At 37.7% G+C, this 24,732-nt stretch overlaps 1 protein-coding gene across 4 annotated transcripts in view; it reads right to left on the bottom strand.

Annotated features, from left to right (window-relative positions):
• EPB41L4A (erythrocyte membrane protein band 4.1 like 4A) overlaps positions 1-24,732 on the bottom strand; it is a 120,459-nt gene that overhangs the window by 29,364 nt on the left and 66,363 nt on the right. For 2 of the 4 annotated variants that reach the window (XM_086868088.1, XM_086868090.1), the window contains exons 7-13: positions 22,557-22,644; positions 20,521-20,609; positions 20,072-20,135; positions 10,993-11,084; positions 9,954-10,031; positions 8,542-8,654; positions 2,241-2,322 (exon numbers count right to left, since the gene is read on the bottom strand). In XM_086868088.1, the coding sequence (XP_086724214.1) occupies positions 2,241-2,322; positions 8,542-8,654; positions 9,954-10,031; positions 10,993-11,084; positions 20,072-20,135; positions 20,521-20,609; positions 22,557-22,644 (606 nt within the window). The remainder of the gene's footprint in view (positions 1-2,240; positions 2,323-8,541; positions 8,655-9,953; positions 10,032-10,992; positions 11,085-20,071; positions 20,136-20,520; positions 20,610-22,556; positions 22,645-24,732) is intronic. The other 2 variants (XM_086868089.1, XM_086868091.1) reach the window with 1 other exon arrangement.

Genomic DNA, 24,732 nt, shown 5'->3' with positions numbered 1-24,732 from the left:
GAAGCAGTCACACACTTTACAGACAGAAAATTAGAGCATGGCAGCTCTTCAAATACCAGCAGTATCTCCAGGAATGCAGTTGCAAAAGGTAGTGAGTTCATTCAAAGTATCTGAAAGATACCTTCAGATACTTTTCATATTCAAAGATCTGAATTTCATGTGAGATTTCATTGGGGGGTTTTTATTATTTGAGTTGATACCACTTACATAGAAGTGATTAACTATAGATATCAACAGTGAATAAGATGTTAAATATGAAAACTCAGCTTCTGAACACTACTGAAAGATGTTCTGCAAACATCACTGACAACTAGTGCAAGAATTACACAGCATGGAGCAAACTTCCAAACTCTAAGTGCTACACAATTTTTGTGTGCTGCCTCCCACATATGTGAAGCCAGGCAGACACAAAAGGTTTTCTTCATGTGCAGAGACACAGAGAAAAACAAAACAAATCCTAAACAGAAAAATAACTTCCAAAACCATTTTTTTTCTGGAAGTGACTAACGCTGTCTAAAATATGACTCACTAAGAATCTGCCTGTGAGATGCTTTTAAACTGTCAAGATAAGAAATTAAACTCAGAAACCTTGAAGCTGTCATATTGAGAGCCACTTATTCTGGCTCTTCCTCTAAAACCTGCCTATCAATTTTTTTTTAACAGCTCATTGTTACAAATTCTGTAGTGAAGGAGTCCCATGCCTCCCAAAAAAAAAAAATCTCTGCACTAAGGGATAATGGTACCTTTTGCTTTCTATCTTTCTTTCTCCTAACAAATCACAGAACAACACAATAGTGGGCTAGTCAGGTTCTTCTGGATGTCATCTGGTCCAGCTGCCTGCTCCAGCAGGATGATCCAGATTCAGTTGCCCAGAACTATTCCCAGACAACTGTGGAATTATCTCCAAGGATGGAGACTCCACCACTTTCCTGGACAACCTTTGCCAGTACTCAGTCATCTGCACAGGGAAAAATTGTATCCTGACTTTCAGAGGGAATCTCCTGTCTTTCAGTGTGTTTCCACCTAGACCTGTCACTGGGCACCACTAGAAAGAGCTTGGATCCATCCTCTTTGTGCCTTCCCTCCATGTATTTTTTTACCTCTGTATTGTTTTCCACTTAATGGTTTAGCTTTAGAGTGACCAAGTGGCAAAATCATAAACTTTCTTTTAACACACAATTAGCATTGTTTTCTAAGGGCTAGAATAGTGGATTTGATTTCCCTCAAAATGAGAAAGCAATTTAACTCAGCTTTTCTTTTGGAGGTCAACTGTTCTAAATATTAGGCAATAGAGAACACTATCCACTAAGTACTTCCAGCAAATCAGTAAATCTTTTAGATCCTTTTTTAGAGGTCTGTCCAGACACCTAGCTTGTGAAGCCAACAGCTTCAATGCACAGGTAAGCCCAGTTAAGGGTTACTCACTCAAGAAGAAACACAACTGTCAGGATTGCCAAGCATGCAGAGACAGATATCCAGGCAACTAAACAAAAGTTAAGTGCTGTGTTTTTTGACTCATTCTTTTGTCAGACAATTTTTTTTTTTTTTTTCTGATTCAGGCACATAAATTCCTCCTAAAATTAGGGGTGGGGATATAAACCCATTTCTGAATCTGTGTCTTACTTCTTCCTTTCAAATATACTTAAAAACCAGAGAGGTGCACTTCAGCACTGATAAATGAGACACACAAGTCCAGAGGAGCCCTGGCAGTTCACTACTCGTACAGATCAGGAACATTCCTGATTTTTATTACAATTTCAACAGTGTAATGGGCAATCACTGCAAGATTAACAAACCTGTTGGGAGAAAGCCCGTGCCCAGCTCCTCCCTGCCCACACACCCCTAGCTTGCCCTGTTGAGAGACAGAAGGCCCATGCCCTGAGGGCTCTGACAGCCAGCCCACAGCTTCCAGGGGAGAGACTAACAGGACTTCACAGGACTATCCTGACCAGTGCCCTTTGGGTCATTATCCAAATTTTCCTATTTAAACCTGAGACTATACGCCTTCCCATTAACTTGTGCTCATTTATGGGTTTTCAAACCATGTGTCACCTGAAATCCCTATTCTGCATTGATTGCAAGATCAGGATTTTATAAAATTAGTTACTTGGCAACACTCTCTGACCTTTGTCAGCAGATGATCAGATGGTCCTGAACTCAAGTGCAGGATAAACATGTTCCTCTATCCAATGTGTTATACAACCTATTTAAAGCTGTATGGAAACTTAAGGTCTACATACCCTTTCACTGGAGAAGGTGCAATAATTTTAGTAGTTCCTTCATTTTCTCCATTTGTTGTAATCTGGCTCGTGTTCTTAGAACCTAGAAAACAAAACAAAACAAAACAGGTAAGTCCTGTAGCATTAATGTTTGCACACCTATTCAGCATAATCACCTATAGGGCAGCATGAGAGATAAAATGACACACAAGATACCTGGTGCGTGCTCCTCTTGTTAAAGGTGTGTAAGAATCACATCTTTGTGTCTTATCCTTATTTCTAGTTGCACCAGAGCTCAATAAAGTTTAACATTAAGCACATTCATTACTCTTCCACATAAGACAGGGAATTCTGAACCTGTTGTTCTCAAAGGGATACCCTACCACTGTCAACAGAAGAAAATTCCCTGCTCAGTCAACAATGAGAATAAAGGTGTAAGGAGAATATACTTTGGTTGCTGCTGGTGCTACGATTTCAGTTTTCCTTTAGTTTACACATGTAAATTTTCCTTTAGTTTTCTAATTTTCCTGTAATTTTCCTTTAGTTTACACATTCTGTTTCTACCTAATTGGCAAATTCAGACATTTCTTACAAAACAGTTATTATCTATAGATGTCAAGTAGAACAACAAAACAGTATCATCATTGATGTAGACCTCCTCTGGAGAGAATTCTAAGCATGTCCATTGAAGATAATAAAGTAGATTGAGATTATAATACAGGATCTTCTGGACACGAGCAACAGCATCACAGTGTTGTTAATACAGCGGTACAAACCCCAAGTCATTTTGACTGGATAAAACAAAAATATGACATCTTAATTTAAGCTGGGAAAAGATTTTGCATGGTAAGTTTTCTCCTCAGCCTCAGAGAAAGGATTTCTTCACAATCTCCTTCAACTTCCCATACCACCCCTTTGGCAAACAGAGTCTCTGGACCCTACTTCAACACAAATACTTGAGATTTTCTAAGGCATTTTGTGGGCTCATTAATTGGTTCTCTTACAGGTGAGATCTGCCAGTCTTCTGCAGAAATCAGCAAATATATAACTTTTCAAACAAAGGAACTGATCTCAGTACTTCACATATTCCTCTGTGAGGAAATTTTCAGTTAAGTCACAGAACATCCTTTTATTACTTAAAGGAGTAACAAAAACTTGTTCTCCAAAATGTATCATAGCAGTGAAACAACTGCCAGAAAAACAGCCAAGGGTCAGATGATAAGGTAATAGACACCTCCAGAAGTGCTGGTTTGATATGTGTGGCAACATCCTTACCATTCTGCAGGCACCCACTCACCTCTGGGTGTCAGGTCATGGTGGGTAATCAGAAGCTGTAATGATTGTCTCCAAGTGTGTTCCACCTGGTGTATCTTTTACTGACTACACTGCTGTTCTACCAGCTTATACCTCTGTATGATATAATCACCTAATATAAAAGAGCAGTCTGCAAAAACACTGTCCAAACACTAAGCCCATTGCAAAAATGTAGGTGTATCACTGTTTCTTGCTTGCTGAGGCAATAGGCCTCTCAAAAATACCTTCAGCAGAAATCTTGAATATCTCATTAGCGGATGGTTTCCCTGGTTGTTTAAATATAAATATAAATATAAATATAAATATAAATATAAATATAAATATAAATATAAATATAAATATAAATATTTATAATAAATTACTTTTAAATTACTTTTTTATTTATATTATTTACTTTATTTATAATAATAAAGAGTACTTTATCCTTCCTTACCTGGATAAGGTACTCTCAGGATTGACTGCACTGCACTGAATTTTTCCAGTGAGGTAAATGCACACACTTAATTCCCTTTTACAGCCATCTTGACGCTGATTTGTCCATTCAATTCATGCCAACTATTACATTTTTAAAAACGCAAGTGTCCAAAACCTACATCAGCCAACCAGGTATTTGTCCAAAGTATCAGCCTGGTACTTTGCTTGTCATGCCTGTTTCTTATCAGGTGAAGCCACTTATCTGACATTATCTGGAAGTAGTGTTTGTGTTTAAACCAAGTCATGAGAGCAGCAGATAGTGTGACCAAATGGAAAGCATGCAGTAAGTGCTCATGCTTTGCACCCTGAGCCCAAAAAACCGAATGGACTTCCATATGCCTACACCAGCACAGCCTACTCTGGCATAATGGCTTTTTTTATTATTAGTTTCTAAGCCTGTAGCCTTAAGAGTTTGTTCATCTCATGTTCCATGACTGCAATGCAGAAGCAGTCACATCCATCCTTTTACCAGACACTGGATTTTAAGTAAACTTGAAAATATAAAGCTCTAAGTATATAAATTAGGAAATAGCTAAAATCACCCCAAGATCTATTTTCTCAAACATCTAACTTTCAAACCCAATCTTACAATTTTCTGGGAAAACACTTTGACTGGGCCAGACCAACAGTTCTACCTACCATGGCTACTAATACGGCAGTAACAGGGATCTGTGGCAAAATGTGATTGCTTAAGGATTTTCACAATACAGACAGTACTGTAATTGTAACACCTACACCTAGCTCTCCACCTGGCTTCTAAATCAGAATGGCAGCACTTATTTTACACTGGTTTACACAACTACCCCGCATACAAAGGCAGGAACAAACCAAGTCCTCAGCTACCAAACAATAACAAACCCTAAGCAATGTGTTTTCCACCACTGAATAAACTCAGACCCACAGCAACAGGTCTGGTCACATCAATGTTTGTCCTGAGAGGATGTTCCCAAGGAGCTTTTCATGTTCAGCATTCAGCCAAAAGAATAACACTTCCACTCTACATCATAAAAGCTTAGCATTATCAGCCTGGCCCTAAGACAGCAAGACAGAGAAGCAAGAGATCCTGTTCCATGTTTGAGTTCATTATTTGCAAGCAGAGCAAAATGCAACTGTAATTCTCTCTCAGCTGAAAGGGGAAAAATAAGCAAATTAAAAAAGTTGCGCTTATCTCACTCATAAGGCTTGACAGAACAAAACAAAAACCTCTTTCTCTAAATGAACACCAACTTGAATACCAGCCTAAACATACAGTAAAAAAAACCCTCATGCACTAATATAAAAACACAGTCTAAATCTAATATAAAATCATAGCCATTAAAGTTTCCTGATACCATTTTTCAACTACCCCTAGACCAACTGAGATATGAAATGTATTAAACAAGTGACAAAATGGAGGTTACTGCATTTTAAACCACTGGAATCTGTATTCTAGGAAAATAATCTGCCATGCTAACGCCAAAAGGTCTGCACTGTTCATCCTATCAGGGGAAGCAATCAATGGCAGTGGCTTTTATACACAAAAGATAGTTTCTCTCTGTTGACAGTATCATCTCGTTCAATCTCACTATTAAACCACAAATATTTTTACTGAAAACAGAAATAATATTTTCTGTCATTGTTTTGGCTGGCACCTGCTCCAGCTCTTAACCAAGACTTCATCAAGTGTCTGCAGTCCTACCTCAGTGTACTTTAGTGGACCAATGAGACAAAGAAACATTATTGTTCATCTCTGATAGAGATAACTAATTTCTACCTTCAGGTAACAGAAAAAAATATAAAAAGCACATACTGTGTTTATAACACCAGAACATGTACACAAAAAGAAGCAATAAGGGAAAGGGTTTTAATTAGATGTCAGAGGTTAGAGGTTTTAGCACTTCACAGACGTTTATCTGATGGAGGCAATGCCAATTTTATATGCTTCAGTCATGCTCTTGTTCTAACTGTCCCCAAAACCACTGCTGTGGCACCATCAGTGGTGCCAATAGATTAAAAAAAAAGAAAGATTAAACAAAATCAAAATGGCTAACTGCACTGGCTGCAAAAAATGAAGCCTAGAACACATTTCATTTTGCAGTTTAGAAAAAGATAAAAAGGGACAGAAGAGATGAGGAAACATGCTGAATTCAGAGTAGGTAGAAGGAAGTTATTTCATATGGGTTATTTGTGAGCTGCTGTTGGATTTGGGGAAGTAAATGGAAACCTGACTTTCATTCCAAAAAATTAAATTATGAGACTTTTTCCAGCTGCATCCTAACTAAAGTGGTATTTGACAGGAAATACTGTAAGGTAGATTTAATACATACAAACTAATATCACTCTGTTTAAAATGTTGGGTAAGTCATATTTAACTTCAATACACCATAGTACAAATAGAAAATAAAGAACAAAGGACTAGCCATCAATGATGACTATCTGCATAATGTCATTGTGCAAAAGGAATGTAGTCAGGGAAACTTTTACATAACTCGTAAAACTTATTAGACTACCAGGTTAATTTCCAGGATGAAAAATAGTCTACAAAATAAAATCTACATTGTGATAACATATTTAAGCAAATGATGCTTAAAATGTGCCAAATAGTCTTGATTTATTGTGTAAAATGGACTTCGTTATATCTAAGAACAACTTTAGGTGAAAAGAGGTAGATTTATTTTATGCAATAGGTCACGTATCTGACACAGTGAGGAGAAGCAGCATTAGCATTCATTCAGCTTCTGAAAGCCTGTTTAAATGGAGGAAGAGTATTCAATGTTTATCACTGTGAATGACAAAGACAAAATTCATTATTTTTTTTTTAGAAAGGATATGCTTATTCATAGGGAAAGATGGCATTTGAAAGACATAGCTCTCTTCCCTCAGCTCATATTTTGAGCGGGAAATGAAACAAATTCATTTAGTATTAATATAATCTAAGTTAATACATTTTCCCCAGTGGAATATGACTTGGAATACATGGGTAATCAATTAAAGCTTTAACTTAAAAAGAAAACAGATGGAGGACAGAGATTGCACAATGATATGCAAGCAAAATAGTGAAAAAGCAGACATTTTATTTTTAAGTGTGAGAAAGTGTTTAAAGCCACCAAAATAGCAAACACATGTTGCCCAGAGAATTCTGCATCACATTACATCAGCAGAAGAGGCTACAGGAAGGTTTCAGGTTTTCCTCACATTTCCAGCCAAAGAGACCAAAAACAAAATGAACAGAACACATGCACAGCCTTGCAGCAGCGCAGACCCACCTTCACTGCCTGCACTAAGGCAAACATTATTTTAAAACAAGAGCTGAGTTTTAGCTGACAAAAAGCCACGCAAATTTCCTGAAACAGAACCAGGGACTAACGAGGTAGGAAATGCTGTTTGGCTTGAACTACTGCCCTAAGAACAGGAGAGTCCAGCTGAACAATAAGTTTAAGTCATTAGGTTCAAGGGTGAACAGCTTCTTGTCCTCTCAGACATGCAGTTAAAACTGTACACAATGAAACATCACAATCAGAAAGCAAAGTAATTCTTCTCTTTTTACACTAAGTAAAATAAAATAAAATAATAAAATAAAATAATTAAAATTTTAAAAAATGTTATAAACTGGCTCTATTTTCTAAGGCTATTCTTTCACCTATGTTACATTTCAAGAGCAATCTCAGCTAAAAGGTAGAGCACACCAGTTTTGTTTCTAAATCAAAAGACAAAAGACTGCACTCTGGAGGTTTCCAGAGGTATGTATCTGCTCTCTTTTTAAAAACAGGTTCTCAAATTCTATACTGGCATATTAAACTACAATAAAAAAGAGATACTGTTTTTTCTCAAATAGCAAACACATAGGTGCTTAATTCCATGCACAAGTTTGACTGAACTGTGTGTGCCTTCTGTCATAGATGAAGCTAAGCAAAATCCATGTAATCATATGTGCACCAGGAGTTTGACGTCTCTATTACCGAATTTCAGGAAGCATCCGTTATTTAGGGCATGACGTCTGTGATCCAAACTTAATCCTATCTCCTCTGTAAAAAATTCCAGCTTGCTATGACAGCTTCCACATACAGAACAGATTTCCAGCTCACACACCTGAAGCATGTTAAAATCGCATGGCACTAACTTCTTTTCCACTTAAATTCAAAATAAAGGGATACTGTCCTTGACATGGGAAGAGGATGCACAAAAGTGGTACCTTGGGTCAAACAGGCCAAACAATGGGATACAAACTAAGACACATGGGTGTAAAACTTATTTGCGAGAGACAGGACTCCTGAGAAAAAAACATGTTCTCACTGCCTGTTTTCAAACCTCCCTCTCAACCTTTACATTAGACCTATTCACATGGGGTTTTATCCACTCTAATCCACAGCAACTCTTATTTTATATGGAAAACTGGAGGTTTCATATCCTGTTAAGCTTAGATACAAATACTGACCTAAGGCAAAACACAAAATCCATTCCAAGAGGTCCTCCAGGACACTGCAGCAGTTCTGAGTCACCTCATGATGACAAAATGAACCAAAAAAAGAAGGCATCTGCCCCTAGACTGACCCACCTGTCTGTTGTGTTCTTTTGGGGTAAGTCTTGCTGCGACTTCTTTCAATGCTCTGGTCAGGCCGCGGTAGCTGCACAGAAGGGTCTCTGGTCATCCGCAATGATGTTTTGCCACTTCAAAACACAATAAAATCATGAGAAAGCACTTGAAAAAGTTATCAAAGAGGATCCTTAGACTGAAAAAAAAAAAGTTATTAAATTGTCATCTTATCTCTGGTTCTCCTGTTGAGTAGCACTACCCTGAATTTCGTTTTGAATCAGTCACTGGCAAAATCATCGACAGATTGTGCCAACCACTCCTATACTTGTGATTTTCAAGTGGAGATAATCCACTAAAACAAAATATTGTTTTTTTAGGAATGGCTTAAACTAGCACAATGATATATATGGATACACAACACTGTCACTGCTTTTGGTGCAACAATAGGGACCAAACACAAAAAGGGAAGACAACCAAAGTTGTCAGTTCATGACTGTCACCCAACATGGTAAACCAAATCACAGATCATCCATGACATTTATTAAAACAGGAAGATGAACCGAACTGCACCACCAACAGCAATAGCTCAAACTTTAGTTAACTGCTTCATGGCATGTTGTTTTTTTAATTGATTAGAAAATTCTTGCCCATACAAAGCTTTCTCCTCCCCAGCACCAGTGCCCTGCCCCAATCTGCTGAAGTGGTCCAACAGAAAAAAACTCATCTGCAGTACTCTGGCAGGAATCCAGTAAACTCCCACCCATTATCCTGGATGGGGTAATGCAGGCCAGGATCCACTACAAACACAGAAGCAGGACAATCATTGCCCTGTTATCCACAGCAAGGAGAATCTGGATAATGCCAGAGAATGATAACTCACATAATCTGGATTATGAAGTAGGCAAAATGACAAAGATTTGCCTAACTAACAATTATCAACTTTACTCATTATGATCCATTTATATCTTGCAAGACAGTGAAAAGAGTGCTCCTTATCCACCTTTAATTTCAAGTTCACAGCATCTTTCAAGGTTTAGAGCCTTGAACATTCATCCAGTGTTGTCACCTATTCAAGTCAGAAAAGATATAGCCTCATTTTGGTATTCTCCAGTTGTCAGAAAAACCTCTCTAGGACATTAAAGTAATTTCAGAACTTATAAGGAGATAAGGATTTAAAGAACTGTCAAATCTGCTCCCACTTTACCTATAGAATATAGCAGGCCTCAACCTATTCTGGGGATCTGGAGAAGAAACTTTTATTTGTCTCAAAACTGCTAGACTCCCAAGGAGAATCTGTTAAAATGGTCCTGATTCATCCTTTGTCTTCAGAACGATACTGGGTCGTATTCTGGTTGGGGGTTTTCTCTCATTGGAAGAGGAGAAAAGAAATGAAGAAGGAGCAAACTGAAGTTTAAACAATCAAAAAAATTCACCAGTACCGATGTTTATAACCTATGGATCCAAACTTGCTGACTTTTCTTGACAGAGAGTTTGATTCATTCTCTGGCACCCTGTGTAGTTTGAAAAACAAAATAACAGAGTAAGTTGCAGAGATAGGTCTGAATTACACTCCCCATCCCAATTCAAGAATATAAATCTGGGCTCAAAACAATTTTTTTTCTTCAACCTCCTCTTCATCCCTACCTCTAGATAGGCTCTTATGGGGTTGAAAGTCTCCCTTTTGTCCCCTCTTTTGTCCCTGTTTGTCCCCCCCAATTTTGACTACACAGCTCTTTATTTCAGAGTCAAGTGTAAATTGATAGCACCAGCAGACTTTCACCTAATTTTGGGAGAAGGCAAACCCACCCTGCCGGAGTAGTGAGACTACAGGAGGGATTCTCAGTTCACTCATTTACAGGACTGTTAAAGGCAGCCCAGAAGATTCTATCTACCAGTTCCCAATTAGACATCTTAGCAAATTTCTCTTGGTGTTTTTTGCAACTGTAAAATCAGTTGCTTTGAAATGTGCAGTATTTTGAAATATATTGAAATTCAGTGAATTTCTATTAAATTAAATTTCTATTAAATTAAAATTTCTATTAAAACATACATATATATATATCTTTATTTGTGCACTTTAGAAAATATTCATGTCTGAATTCCAAAAGCCTCCCTCAAGCCAATGCTGCTATAGAAAATCTGATGGTCAAATACATCAAAATCTACATGGCAACTTAAATCCTGCCATATACATTTGTGAATATTTCTGATAAAGCCTACTATATGCAACCTGAAGCACTGTTTAGAAAAGAATGCTAAGACAAAAGAAACCATCAAACTACCCAATTTTAAAAACACTGCTTCACATCACTGTAAACAAAAGGTGTAGGCTTTTAAAAGCATTCTATAACCAAGAGGACAAATGTGTTTCCAGGCAGGAAACCTCTGTAACACCACTCTGCATGTATAACACAAGGTTCCCACTCAGTGTAGGCTCTATGGAAAACACAACCTAACTTCTGTATCACTCACCTGAAAAATGTGTGATGCTCTACACAGCATTTCCAGAGATGTTTGCATGTGACCTTGTTACGAGCTTCAAAAAAGAAGGAAGTTTCATTGCACTGAAGATAAAACAAAACAAATTAATTTTCTTAGGGGGGATCCTGCCATTGAAGTGAATCTCATTTATTGAACACAAAATCCAACCATCGCATGTCTGTCCATGCAAGAAAAGAAATCAGCATGAAGAAAAGCAGGTTCTACAATTTTGTAGAATTCTTCATTTAAAAGCAGTTTTCTTTTTGAAAATCAGAGAAAAGAAATTATTGAAACACTTCTGTTCCTTCATTCTTGTTCATACACATCAACTTTTTTCCTAAATAAAACACACAAGTGTTTTTTTTCAAAAATTATCTTTCTGATATTTTCTGAAACTGCAGGTCAGAAATATTCTGGTTAACAGCATAAAAAAGGACAAGAATAAGTTAAAGAAAGGAACTCAAGACCTGTTATAAACTAATATGAAGCAATGTCACAGGAAACACACAAAACATACATGTAGAAAAGGACCAAGGTAAACCTGAGGGAAAAAAACCCCAAAAAACAGAAGAAGGGAAGAGTTTTCTTTTTTAAAAAAGCTAACTTCAGAATAAAACACTCAGATGTGTTCACAAAAAATACCCTCCCATCTGTTTTTCACTTGGTGAATTCAAGTGCTTGGTGTTTCAGCTAAGATTTGCACAAAGAATAAACAGTCCCAGAGATGTCAGTGTGAGAGCTCAGCATATCACAGCCCCTGTAGCAAAACTGAGTCTAAAACCATTTCACCAAGGTGAGGGTTGCAAAGGAGGTGTGATTCACACCACCCTCAGCAGCTGATTTTGGACAATCTATGCCCTTGCCTTAGTTACATTCTGCAGTCCCATCCACACACAAGTAAAGAGCTTGGCCAAGTTTCCACCCCTCCTCATTTATTATTGTTTATTATTATCTGCAAGCACCTTGCAAACTGTCAATTAATTATGTTCTCTAGAATTCAAAATTTCACCTATAACAAAAAAAGCAGTTATATCTCTATTAATAGTTGTCAAGCAGCTTCACAAAACCACAAATTACCTCCTCAAGCAGCTTTCCCTTCACCTTGAAACAAGTAACAGTAAAAATTACAGAATTTTGCACCTGTGGTTAGAAGAATAGAGATTTCATTCCCTGACAAGAAAAAAATAATTATACTGAAAATACACACATGAGCTTATTTTCTCCCATGTCTTATTTTAGTTATATATCTGGTTGGAACAGCCCCATGGAATAGGCAAGGAATTAAAATAATTCTCTGGTCTTCCATCAAAAACACATTTTACTCTCTATCACAAGAAAGAATACAGGTAGTACAGTAAGACAAAAACCACCAAGGATGCTGAAACTTAGAATTCATCTGATACTGCTGGGGATATTGTAGAATGACTTTGGTGTACATTGGTCCCATAAATATATTCCCAAAGTCCCTTAGGTTTGATAGGGATCACCATCTCTCTGCAGGATTCACAAGCAAAAATAAGTTTAATTCATGAAAAGTAAAGGCTTCCTCAAAAATCTTGAAAATAGTCAAGGAGAAAAATCAATTTATCTTGGAGTCTTCCAGAGTAATAACATTGCTCTTTCTCCTCTGATGGCTAGAAACAAGAGTCTATACCCACTTAGAAATCATAATGCCTTTTTACATTTTAAAACTTTTAAAGAAAATATGTAAAGTGGTACTTTGCATTTGCTTATTTTGCACATAGCAGAAAAGCAGCTTTGGATTTCATTATTTGATTTAAATTACAATTTCTATATCAGACTATCATCTAATGATTTCATATAAACCTACACAACTATACTCATCTTCAAAAGGTTAATATCTGACTGGACTTTAGTATTGCAAGTTTGACGCAATATGATGAGTCAGCTTAGCTTCTGTTAGGAAAAAACTCAGTGATTCACTTTTAATATGCAGGGTCTTCCTTCTTTGTTCACTCCTACTTTTGGCAAAGAATCCTCTGTTGCACTTAAATTTATTTAAATATGTAATCACAAAGGAAGGAGTTCCTGGGATGTGGGAAGGGAGGGGCAGAAAGAAGCCAGGTATGATTTTTTTTTTTTTTTATTTTAAGAAAATCTTTAAAATAAGGTGTTTCTGCCATATTTTACTGTTAGACTAGTTTGAATGCCACTGGCATTCAGTGACAGATTTCTGTTGGGAAAAAAGTTCTATCTGTCCATTTTGCCTTCTTTAAGTTACAGTTTTAGAGCTTTCCCATACACAGAGCAAAAAGCATGAAAACACATGAAAATCAGTGAGTGACAATAAAGGGAGCACATAGTTACACTGTCATATCATAGAAAGATATGACCAGCAAAAATTACTGATTCCATCATATGAAGGCATAATTTTCTAACACAGAAGAAAGTTTGCCTTAGCTGGTAAGAAAAATGTTGATGACGCTGAAAACATCTAAACTTAGTATTCAGCAATCAAGGGCACTCAGGCAGGGTAAAAAAAAGGGGGGTCAGGGAGTGAATAACCTTATAGATCCAATTTACCAAAACGTTATGGAACTCAGATCTGGGAAGTGAAACAATTGCCTAAAAATCATGGGACAGACGAATAAGCCTTCTGATAACACACCCAGGCTAATTTATTTGAATTTGAAAAAAAAACATGTCTGAAAACTAATGGCCTTAAAACTGATGCTTGCAATAACTCAATAACACAATTAAATTTTATTAGAGAGGAAAAAAGGCTTAAAACACTCATTACAAGGGAAACAATCTATAATTTTTTTCACCATTTCTTAGCTTATGTAGGAAGGATTCTGTACCTTACTGCAACCAAGTCCAGTGTGACACTGCTTACAGCACAGACAGGTTTAGGACTTCCTCCATCCTTTTAGGACTATTTAAAGCTTGTAAGAGTAGGGATTACCCTGGCAATTTATAAATGCTTATATAAAAAGTAAGCAGTACTGAGAACAGCAATGCCTTTCTGGTTTAACATTTCTCCCCCAAGGGAATGAATTGATTTATATAGGTAAAGTAAGGATGGCCTTACCTGTTAAAACCATGAGCTTTTCTTTCCAATAGAAGACAACGTTTTTAGCATTTTGAACACTGCAATTTCCTACATGTAGTTACACCAGTGTTACCTGGGTGTTTTGCTTATTATTCTCATATAGCTGAACCAAACAAAACAAAGACCAATTGTAATTTTACTAATGATTTATAGGGAATGTCACTTCCAAAGTCATTCAGTGCTGTTTGGTGCCTCACAAGCTTCTCCTGGCTACTCATCCTTCTGCTTTCAGAGTGCCCAGTGTACTAAAGATGAGGCACTGTAAATCATGAACTGTTTCCAGAGCAGTCCTGGCTGTCTGCTCATTTTAGAGATCTCTCTCCTTTGAACCATCTTGGTGCTTGTCTATTCTTTCAGGAAGCCCATTTTGCTAATCAAACAAGTAGAAAACCACTAATTTTTGTATGGTTATTTTCAATCCTGTCTGTGAATTGCAGGAGCAAGGGAGGGCTGGGATGGTGAGACTGGAGGCTGTGAAAGGACCCTTGCAGCAAAAACCCAGCTGTGGGACTGCCTCCTCCTAACCCTGACAAAGGCACACACTGAAAAACAACGTGAGGATGAGCATTACATACCCCTCTCCTTTTAGGTGCTCTGAAAACCCGCAGTCTCCAAAACATGCTACAGCTCATACTGATAGAGCCTCACCACCATTCTTACCCACAGGAGGAGAGAGACTAGCACAGTGCATGCAGATAGCTGCCTACACTACAAGCTTACACACTGATAGACACTGAAGTCCTTCCCTGTTTTATGCTGGCTTCCAGACCAGCCAGAAGACTGATCTGGCAGGGCCTTTAAGACCTCCACTAGAAAGCTGGGATTCAGAACAGCACTACACCCTGAGACCCACACCTCTCAAGTGAAAGATTTGAAAGCATGTTACTAAATCCTTCCAAGGAGGAACGTCAGAAGCCACATTGCTCTACCTAGGCACAGAGCACCCCTGGAACAGCACACAAGTTCAAGAGTGCTTGGCAAACAGCTTCCTGCTTGCTTTGCCACACCAGCCTGATTACACAGCTTTCAGACTGAGAGCTGCTTTGTGCCCAGCTAGCTCAGTTCCCAGGCAGGGCAAGCTCAGCTCCACCTGGAAGTCACACACTAAATGAGAGCTATTCCATTTGGGAACAAGAAGACCCCCTGTTCTTGGAGTTCATGGATTATTCCCAGGATAAGAGGCACTGTCAGTAGATTTACACCCATTCCAGGGAGCACTGAACCCATGCACACAGCAAAAATTATTTGAGAACCGCTGATCCAGAGCAGGCTTTGCTACCCTAATTTACGAGACATTTATGGGCTCCCAGCAATGCAGGCACAGAAAATGAAGAAGAATACCCCAAAACCACAGTAGGAACTGTGCCAGCACACACCCCACTCCTCCCAGTCACAATGGGTGCTAATGGTACGTAAGGAGGGACCTTGCTCCATTGCAGGGAGCAAGGTCCCTCTGCATGTACATTATGCTGCATGTACACATGCTACACCTGCACATGTAAGAATTATTAACACTGGCTCTAAAGCTAGTGCTTCAGAACATTATTCTTTGCCAGGTTAGGCACATACCTGGGTACCATCAGCTGGTAATTCCAATAGAAAGTATTCTGTCTTTAGATACTGACATATGCAGACAAATCACAATTTGTATAACAAGCAATGTACTATTACCGGTTACTCAAGGTCAATCTTTAGGAACATTATACCAAGCTGGGAATTAAAATTGATAAAGCTGCACTGGTTGCGTGTCAACATTGAAACAAACATATCTCAGCTGTATATTACAGCAATTCAAAAATACTAAAGAAAAATTAGAAAACAAGAAAGCTGAAGTATCACCTTAGTGTCAGTGAATTTCATTTTATGCCGGCCTTAAACCAGTCTTACAGTCCTTCTATGATGGCTCAGGAAGTGAGTAAGAAAAGACAAAAAAACCCCCAAGCAACCAAAACAAGCAAAAACTGTTTAATATGACATATTAATATCACCGTGCTTGCTCACCTCCACCCTTTACTATCACTGAGTTAAGTGGGTGCAAATGCAAATGATACAAAAGTCATTAGTAATTCTTAAACCCTAAGAAAAATCAAAATGCTATTTTTGTCTGGAAACTACTCATAAAACACATTGGACCTAAGACTGAGAGTAATATATCTTCAATTCCTGTTCAGTCATCCCAAGAAACTACAGGAACAATAAATCAAATTAGAAGTTCCTGGCTGGAACTTGTAACTCAGGATGGAATACAGCATTTGATAGGAAAAGAAGGGGTACAGCTGAACCACCTTAGTAACATAATTTATTTTTCAGACTTATCACACTTATGAAAAGCAGACTAAAAAGACAACGCACATTTATAGTGTTTTCTAGACTATTTAAAAGAACCAAAAAAAAATTGTATTTAGACAAGTTTCAACCACACAAAATGGGGAGGATTATGTACTTCAGAATTGCATCAGTGGTTGGTACTGCTCCTGAAGAGTCATTACTAATTTCTCCTTGTGCATTCAGCTGAGGGAGGCCTCTTCATCTGAATATGGAAGACTGCAGAGGAAAAATGTGTAAATAATTTTTAACTGCACAGATTGGGAGACTGTTCTGACTTGAAAATACCGAAATTTCAAGATGTCTTGAAATAAAAATTTCAGAACTCAAAAGGACCTTTCTCTTACAGCAAAAACGATGAAAGCAAGTGTTTTGCACATTGAATTCTTCCTGTTTTGTGAAACAGGAGAAGTAAGAACAGAAGTTTTGCATAAACCCTGCTAAGGAGTGAAATCATTCATGTGCATGTTCAGACACAGAGCAGCTAAAGTAAAAGGTGCAGTTACACAGAAGGGCACTGGGGTGCAGGGAACAGAACAAAAGTAGTTGGTACCTACAGGCAAAAAGGCTCCACATCTCTCATTCCTGCCTATTATTACATTTACATTCCCAGCCTACACAGTCTATCAAAGCATGTTTTTTTCTGTTTCCTTTCATGTCTCTAGCTGAGAGAGAAAACTAGAGATCAGGCCATGCTTCTCACATGGGGAAACACAGGAGCTATACTGGGCACCCCTTCCACTACTCACTCCCACATAGAGCATCCATTGTGATCAAGTTCTGTTTTGCTGGTGGAGAGGAAAAAGCTTTGGCAGCCACCTGTGTTTCTGGATTGTTTCCAGCAAGGTCGCTCAACAGACATGCTGCCAGAAACTGTGCACATGCATTAGATGAATTTCTCAGTTTTCTGAGAAAGAAACTTCCTTAATCTTCAAAAATTCTTGGCAATTTTTTGTCACGTTCAGGGAATGTGAACATGAGCGGTCCTTGGAGGAGAAGGGTTCCTAATTTCATGCTGGTACTTAGAGGTGCCAGGGAAGACCTAACACATTTATAGCTCTGAATTCATAGCATGGGTTAATGCAGGGGACAAATGAAATACTGATTCAATGATTAACACATGATTAAAAAAGCTTCAGTCTCACATGTCCATGGATGGCCAAATATTAAAGGCAGTATTTTGTTTATGGAGGGGCAACAGCAATGGCCTTGGAGAGAAAACATGTAATACAAGCAAAGTAGTGAAACATAGAACCAGAATACTGAAGGCCATGCTTGTACACAGTAGCAACTGGTGTGCAGGAAAAAAACATGAGGTAGCTAAATATACAGAAATTATTCCCATGGAAGAGACATGAAGGAGTACAAAAGGTTACACTGCAAAACAGAAAAGCCAAAGCAACTTACTTATTTATAAGACACTAAGCAATAACAACTTCTGCTCAGTAAACATCAAGTTCATGAAAAGTGAAGTAATGTAACAAGAAAACGAGCAGTCACAGTCACATCTGGTTGACACAGACACCCAAGAGTGTGGAGTTGAGGTAGTCTGAAGACATGGAGTTGTACATTTAGACAGTTGTCTGTCAAGATCAGGATGTCCATTTCCACCCCTCTAGTGGGAAATACACAGATCCTTCTGGCATGGCTGAAAAATTTCACACCAATCTCAGCGAGCAACAATAAAGTTATCACAAGTAACTCTGTTGAGAGGAAGAGCAACACTTTGCTGGTACTAAAGGCACCAACAGGTTCCCCTTCATGTGCAGTGAAAGGTGACAGTGTGAATAAGGGCAGCTGGTATGTGTGGGAACATGGATCAAAACCCACCCTGCAGAGAGTTTTTACAACGTATGGAAAACATGATTCACACAAAGCACTTGGTTCACTCAGAAATAATCTGCCCCATTAAATGGTGTTAGCTCCTTCACTTTATGCCATAAAGTTTAATTTAAAAACTTGGAAAGTCCCTGTTATTTCTACTCCTCCTGAATCTCTTCTGGAGCTCTCTACAACCAACCAGCAACACACAAAACATTCCAGAGTTGGTATACCACATCTGATACAAGGAAAGTATTAATTCCCTGAGCTGTGAAGTGATATTCCAGGAGGCAGGATGGAGTGAAAATGGCGTATTTACTCTCCTATAATATATTCATGTGTCATATGAGAGGAAAAAGTGATAGCACTTATTCAAAAAGAACAAGAGGAATAAAATTTGTGAATCAGATTTTTTAAGATTATTGGAACATATATTCATACAAATGCACTGATGAACTTTTCCTCCTCTGCATAGAACAGTATAAATTTTTATGATAACTCTAATCCAGAGACTGGGGTTACAGTCTGCTTATTTCAATATATAGTTTTGTCCAAAGCACCCTCAGACTGTTAAAAAAGGGAAAAAGAAGATTTTTCTGGGCCATTTTGGCCTCTCCTGATCTTGTTAGGATACAAAGTGCTGTGGAAATACTTCAGATTAGTATTAGTTGCAAAGGCAAATTTAATGAAGGTACACACCCCTGTACTTACTGTTCTCTTCAACAATTTCCTAGAAATACCTGTTGAGGCTTGAAACTACCAAGTTCTTTAAAAATGTCTGCCTTATGATCACAATGGTAAGAGTTCACCAGTCATCAATATTCACAGCCTCAATTTTTCCAAAACCTTCCAGGTTTTCTACTCAGCATGTTAAACCTTTGCAATTCCACACGTTTGAAACAAAAACTGTGGAAATGTGGCATCAAACAGAAGCTACAGCATCACTCCAAGTCGAGCTTGGACTTGCTTATACTGATATATGTATCAATGAACTATCACTGACCCTTTACATGAAACACCATGAGAAGTTTTCCTGATCTTCCCCCAGCCTTTAAACAACTCTCCTATTTCAACTAACACACCTTCAGAAATAAAATTCCCATAGATTGCCACACCAAATATAAATAAGCCATTTGGGATTAACAAAAGCAGGATTTGTCAAGACATCTGCAAAGACACAAGAAATGCTGTCCACAACAGGAGCAAGACAAATGTCCTCATGGAAGAACCATGGATGAGACTGACAACCATTACAAAGATGAACAAAGACACAAAGATAAACAGTACAGGGTATGTTTGCCAACAGGTTAATACTATTTAAAACTATAAACTTTCATGTTCCAAAAAGGCATACAAAATATTTTTAAAAAATAATTCAACCAACTAAACTTATAATTAAACCAGACAGCAAAAACCACAAACTGACTCCAACTATGTTTATTATTACATTTTATTATTTTTTCCTACATTCTCAACAGTCTCCTCCTGACCCTACTCCACATGCTTTATAGGGGATAATTTATAGAGATTTTTTTAAATTTTTTTTTTTTTAAATTTACTGTATCTTAAAACCTCCTCTCTTGCTGACAATCTGCTGTCCTTGCCCCACTGGAACCAACATTACTTTCTCTCAAATGATCTAAGAGCAAACCGATGTTAAACTCTGACAAATGGGTTTCATGCTATATAATGTGGCTGCCTGACAGCTTTGTGAGAGTCCCTTCGCCTACATTTGGTTTCATACAGTAAATTTCAATAAAGTAAATTAGACTTTGACAGACACACTAAATTTCCACCTTCATTAGACCTAAAATTGTTTTTTGATCTTTTCAGGCCTAAATAAAAACTTACATCTTTTCCCAGGACTCGAAGTTCAAACTGTGTTTCCTTGAAGTGAACTTTTGTAATTCTAGGCCTGTAATATTGAGAAAAAAAGACAGCCAGAACTCCATGAGCTTTTCATTTCATGCATAATAAAATAAAAAGCTGTATGCATTTCCATACAAAGACAAAAAAAAAATCACAGGTAGATTTATTTTTCAGTTATGCCCCAGATGCCAGCAGACAATTAATGATATGTAAACATTTCAGCATGAGTATGGTAAAGGTGATCTACTGTTTTCAATACCTGGATTATCAAAGAATTAGAAATCTACATAATCCAGAGAAATATTAAGAATTCTGTGTATACTTTTTTCATATTGCTATGATTAACCTTTCAAGTAGATACCACGAATCACAGACTTCCATGCAACATTGTCATTGTTTGAGTGCAGACTACACATTTAAATAATACATACCAGAAATACTTTCCTACTTGTTTTTTATTCTTGTAGACAACAACTCCTATGGGTGTTAATCCTAGAAAGTATTCAGATTTGTTTTCACCCTAGGAAATAAAAATCTATGTCATTCATGCAGTTGTAAGCAGAATAACAGTATTAGTACAATGCAGTGATAAATTTATCCTGGTGACTTGAATATACTCCTGTAGATCACTTGAATATCACTCTGTAGAAATGGGGAAATTGTACTTGATGTACTGATGAAAACTGCTATATGAAAATTTGTAGTTCTGAGGGAAAAGAGGCGAGAAAGTATGGCAGTGAGGGAAAGAATGGGAATTTCATGCCATGCTGAAAAAAAAACCCAACAAACCTTTGTTTTGTTGGTTTCCTACTGAATTAAATTTTGCTATTGGCAAAGGGCCAAAACTCACAAACTGAACTCCTTATTCAGGCATGAATGACACAGATATCACAACTTTCAGCTGCAAGTAAATAGTGATTTTCTGACTTATACAACCACGCAGCTGCCTTCCCACTCCTAAAATAGTGTCAGCTGCTGCTGCCGCCAAGTGAACTAGCTCCTTTGGGAGAGCCAAGCTTCTTTTTTGTTGTTCAGAAAGAGCAATGGCATGCAGGGAACAGCCATATTCATCAGCTCCCCCAAAGGAAAGGACGTCAGGATTCCTGAAGTCTGGATACAAATCTCAAATTGCACTGGGAGAGAACAGGGTGAAAGTCCTGCTGCTGAGTGGAAGAAGGTACCTACCTCCCCAGTTTACAGTCAATAACCAAAACCAGAAGCAGCTCACAGCTGAAGGAGTGAAAACCCTAGTGCAGGAGGTTAAAAGAAAGTCAGCTTGAAAAGAAAGTGAACTTTCAAATTCATCTGCCTACTTGAGGCAGCGAGGAAGAGCAAATGAGCAAAAGAGGAAAATAACTGCATCTTGTCAAGTGTGCAGCTTCAGTCTCAAATGAGGGCTTCTGCAGCTGCTGTAATGCAAGTAGGAACAACGAGGTTCACAGGTTACCCAGGCAGGGATTTCATTGCACAACAAAAACAAGTTATGAGGCAAAAAAAATTCCAGACTGTACTAATATAACATGGTTTTGTTGGTTCATGTTGGATCTTGTTGCAGTAACTCCCCAGCTTTCTGTGGGTGGGAGGGGAACAAAGCCTGGGATATGAACACAATTAAGCCATAGGGTGCGTTAAAAGGTACTTTATATTGCAGGCTATACATTTTTCAGAGGAAATACATATTTAATCTTCAGTAGTATCTTGATTTCTTTCTTTTCTTTCAAGTACTTTTACAAAGTACTGACATCTAACTCAGTGAGCTATCTATACTACACTCCCCATTTGAACTCCTGATCTTCTTTTATTAAAAAAAAAACCCGCCACAAGCAGAATAATTCAAACAAGATAGAATGATGTTTCCTCCAGGAGTACATAGCCTCCAGGTGATGACTTGGATCTAATCCCAACATACATGCTGACAGACAAAAGAAATGGAGGGGTTTTCTGAGGCAATACAGACAACTTGCAATGCTGCATGATACAGCATAGAAAAAATTGGAAACATACTCTGGATCTTTAGTAAAACCTTGATAACAAATATTTTAAAAAGCCAGACATGTTACTGCTACTTCACCCTAATTTTTTCAATGGTATTGAAAAAGTTTCAGGACACACTTGTTCTTATTTAAACGAAAATAATGTGCAAATTCTTGTGTCAAATACAAAGGTGATAACCCTCACTCATGCCTCCTGACACTTGCACAAATTATTTCCTTTCTATCTGAATTGATTTTCCAGAGTACAACTGATTGTTTTTTATAGGCATAACACAATCACAGCATTTAATGTGAAAATCATTAGGCTTTTGTATGTATGAATAACTGAATCCTCTCCATCTGTACTATATGTGCTGTTTTGCATTTCTTGAGTAGCATTCTATGTTCTTTCCAGTTATCCTGTGGCAACAAAACCATGGTAAGTACTGTTTCACACATTAGTGCAGTAATTATTTTTCACAGTTAACACTTACATAAACAGGATGGAGATCCACTCCATACATTTCCAGAGACTTGGCCACACCTAAGTAGTTCACTTCTGCCTCAGCAGGAACTTGACCCCTGTAGACACAATTACTTGTAAGCCTCTTGCAATTCCAATCAATATATCAAAATAGATCATATTAATAAATATAGTTTTCTGGACATATATGCAGACCTTCTTACCAGTTTTTTAGACTGTCATCTTCTTTTCAACACTGAGGTTCTTACTCCAAGTAAGACTAGATCTCTGGTGGTCTCCTACCACAGACATAAATGCTATCTATACATACAGAGTTTGCTTAGTGCAGTAATAACCTTTTCCTTGCTATCACAGACACACTTCACACATTTCATTTTTAGGCTTCAATATGCAAAATAATTGTTTTTTCCCAAAAACTGCATTATTATTAATAAAGCAGAAATAGTATGACTATTACTCTTACTATAGTACTTGGGGTACTATTTCTCCATAGCAGTATTGAAGCTCCTGAAAGCAAGGTTCACAACTTCAGATAAATTATTACTTTCTCCATAAAAACTTACCTATTGTAAGTCACACCTGCTGGTAGTACCCAGGTCTGCTACACTGAAAACAAGATTTGGAGTCTGCCTCATGAGATTAGCCATTTCAAAGATCCTGCCTGCCTTTGTAGCTACAGATATCAATCCATCAGTTTAAAAGTACCACTAGCAGGAAGCAACTGGGAAAACTGGTGAGGGAAAACTCCTGGCTAGTAGGAACATATTTGACATTGCTGACAATGGATTTCTTTTCAAAAAGAACAAAACAACTAAATAAATTCAAAGCCTTGTCCTCAGACTTTAATTTGCTCCTCCCTTAATATCTGTCATAGACAAAAGAACAAAATTCCCTTTTGTAAGCTTGAAATAGTTGAAGCCATATTTTAATTTTCACTTCTTTTCAATAATTCTCTGAAAGCAACTGGACTGTTATTGGGAAACTACAGCACATCTTTTAAAAATATCAGCTCAAAAAGATGGATATCCTGCTTCATCCTGTTCATTTCCTTGGGAAAATACTTTACTGGATTTGCTACCTTTCAAACTCAAGGTGTGAAGTAGAGCATTCTACATTCAACAACTTGACCAAAGATCTGGAGAAGTCCTGCAATATACACGTTCTTGCTTCTTGTGTCACCATTCTCTCTAGCCTAGAAGCTACCATCCAAGTTTTCTCAACTTTGTGTTACGGCTGATAAAGAAAAGAGAACTTCCAAGGTCAAAGAAGTGAAACTGCAGTGCTGGCATGAGTGCAATGGATATTTAAAGGTATTCAGAGGCATTTAAAATTCCTTCTTTGTATCTGCTCGATGGACTGCTTCAGCTCATCTTATCCGTGTAGCAGCACTGCCACTTTTCCAGGTGCTCTTCTCTCCAAGGACTCCTGGAAAAGCAGCAGACCTGAAGCTTGTAAGAGAAATCCCTTTCTTCAAATGATGTGTCATTCATTATCTGCATTCAGAACATGCAGAAAACTGGATATTTGACACATCAGTAATGTCACATCTTTTATATATTTTTACTGTAAAAATTTACTCTGCAGCTTGCTTTTTTAATTCAAAGTCTTGCAAGTAGCTCTCAGAAATGTAAGTGAAATGTTCACAGGGGCTGTACTGTTTCATTAAGTTTACAAGCAGGCTAAATATCAGTCCTGAGCAAAGTGGATTACCCTATTACTGAATTAGTGCTAGAATACAACACCAATTTAAATCCTGCTGTTAATCTTCCCTTACTGACCAGGCTTAGAAAAATGCTGATGAACTTACTTCTCTATTCTCACCTGCTTCTGAAAGCCCCAAAAGGCTCAAATGTCAAATAAATGTTTGAGTATGTTTTTATAAATACTTTCACAGTAATGCATCATGTATTAAAAACTGCATTTGCAAAAATACTGAAAGAAGCAAAGATGTGAGCTAGAGCTTCTGAAGGAAGCAGATGGAAGCCAGAGGTAGAAGTCCTCCCAAAAACAGATGGAGAAGCCAGAACATGAAGGGATGAAGGACTGTCAGGAATGGAAAGAAATTCTGTTAGCACAAAGGGTGTTTCACTTTTATCATGTCTGAAAACACAAACTCTCCTCAGCATCACACATCTCAAAACTAAATCAGTCTTTGCCAGTGGGAATGACAGAGCTGGCAAAGTGAC

The sequence above is a fragment of the Cyanistes caeruleus genome, chromosome Z, assembly GCF_971803275.1.
Source record: "Cyanistes caeruleus chromosome Z, bCyaCae1.hap1.1, whole genome shotgun sequence".
NCBI classification, from domain to species: Eukaryota; Metazoa; Chordata; class Aves; order Passeriformes; family Paridae; genus Cyanistes; species Cyanistes caeruleus.
Note: the sequence above shows the minus strand (reverse complement) of the source record. Positions and strands in the feature narration are given on the sequence as shown.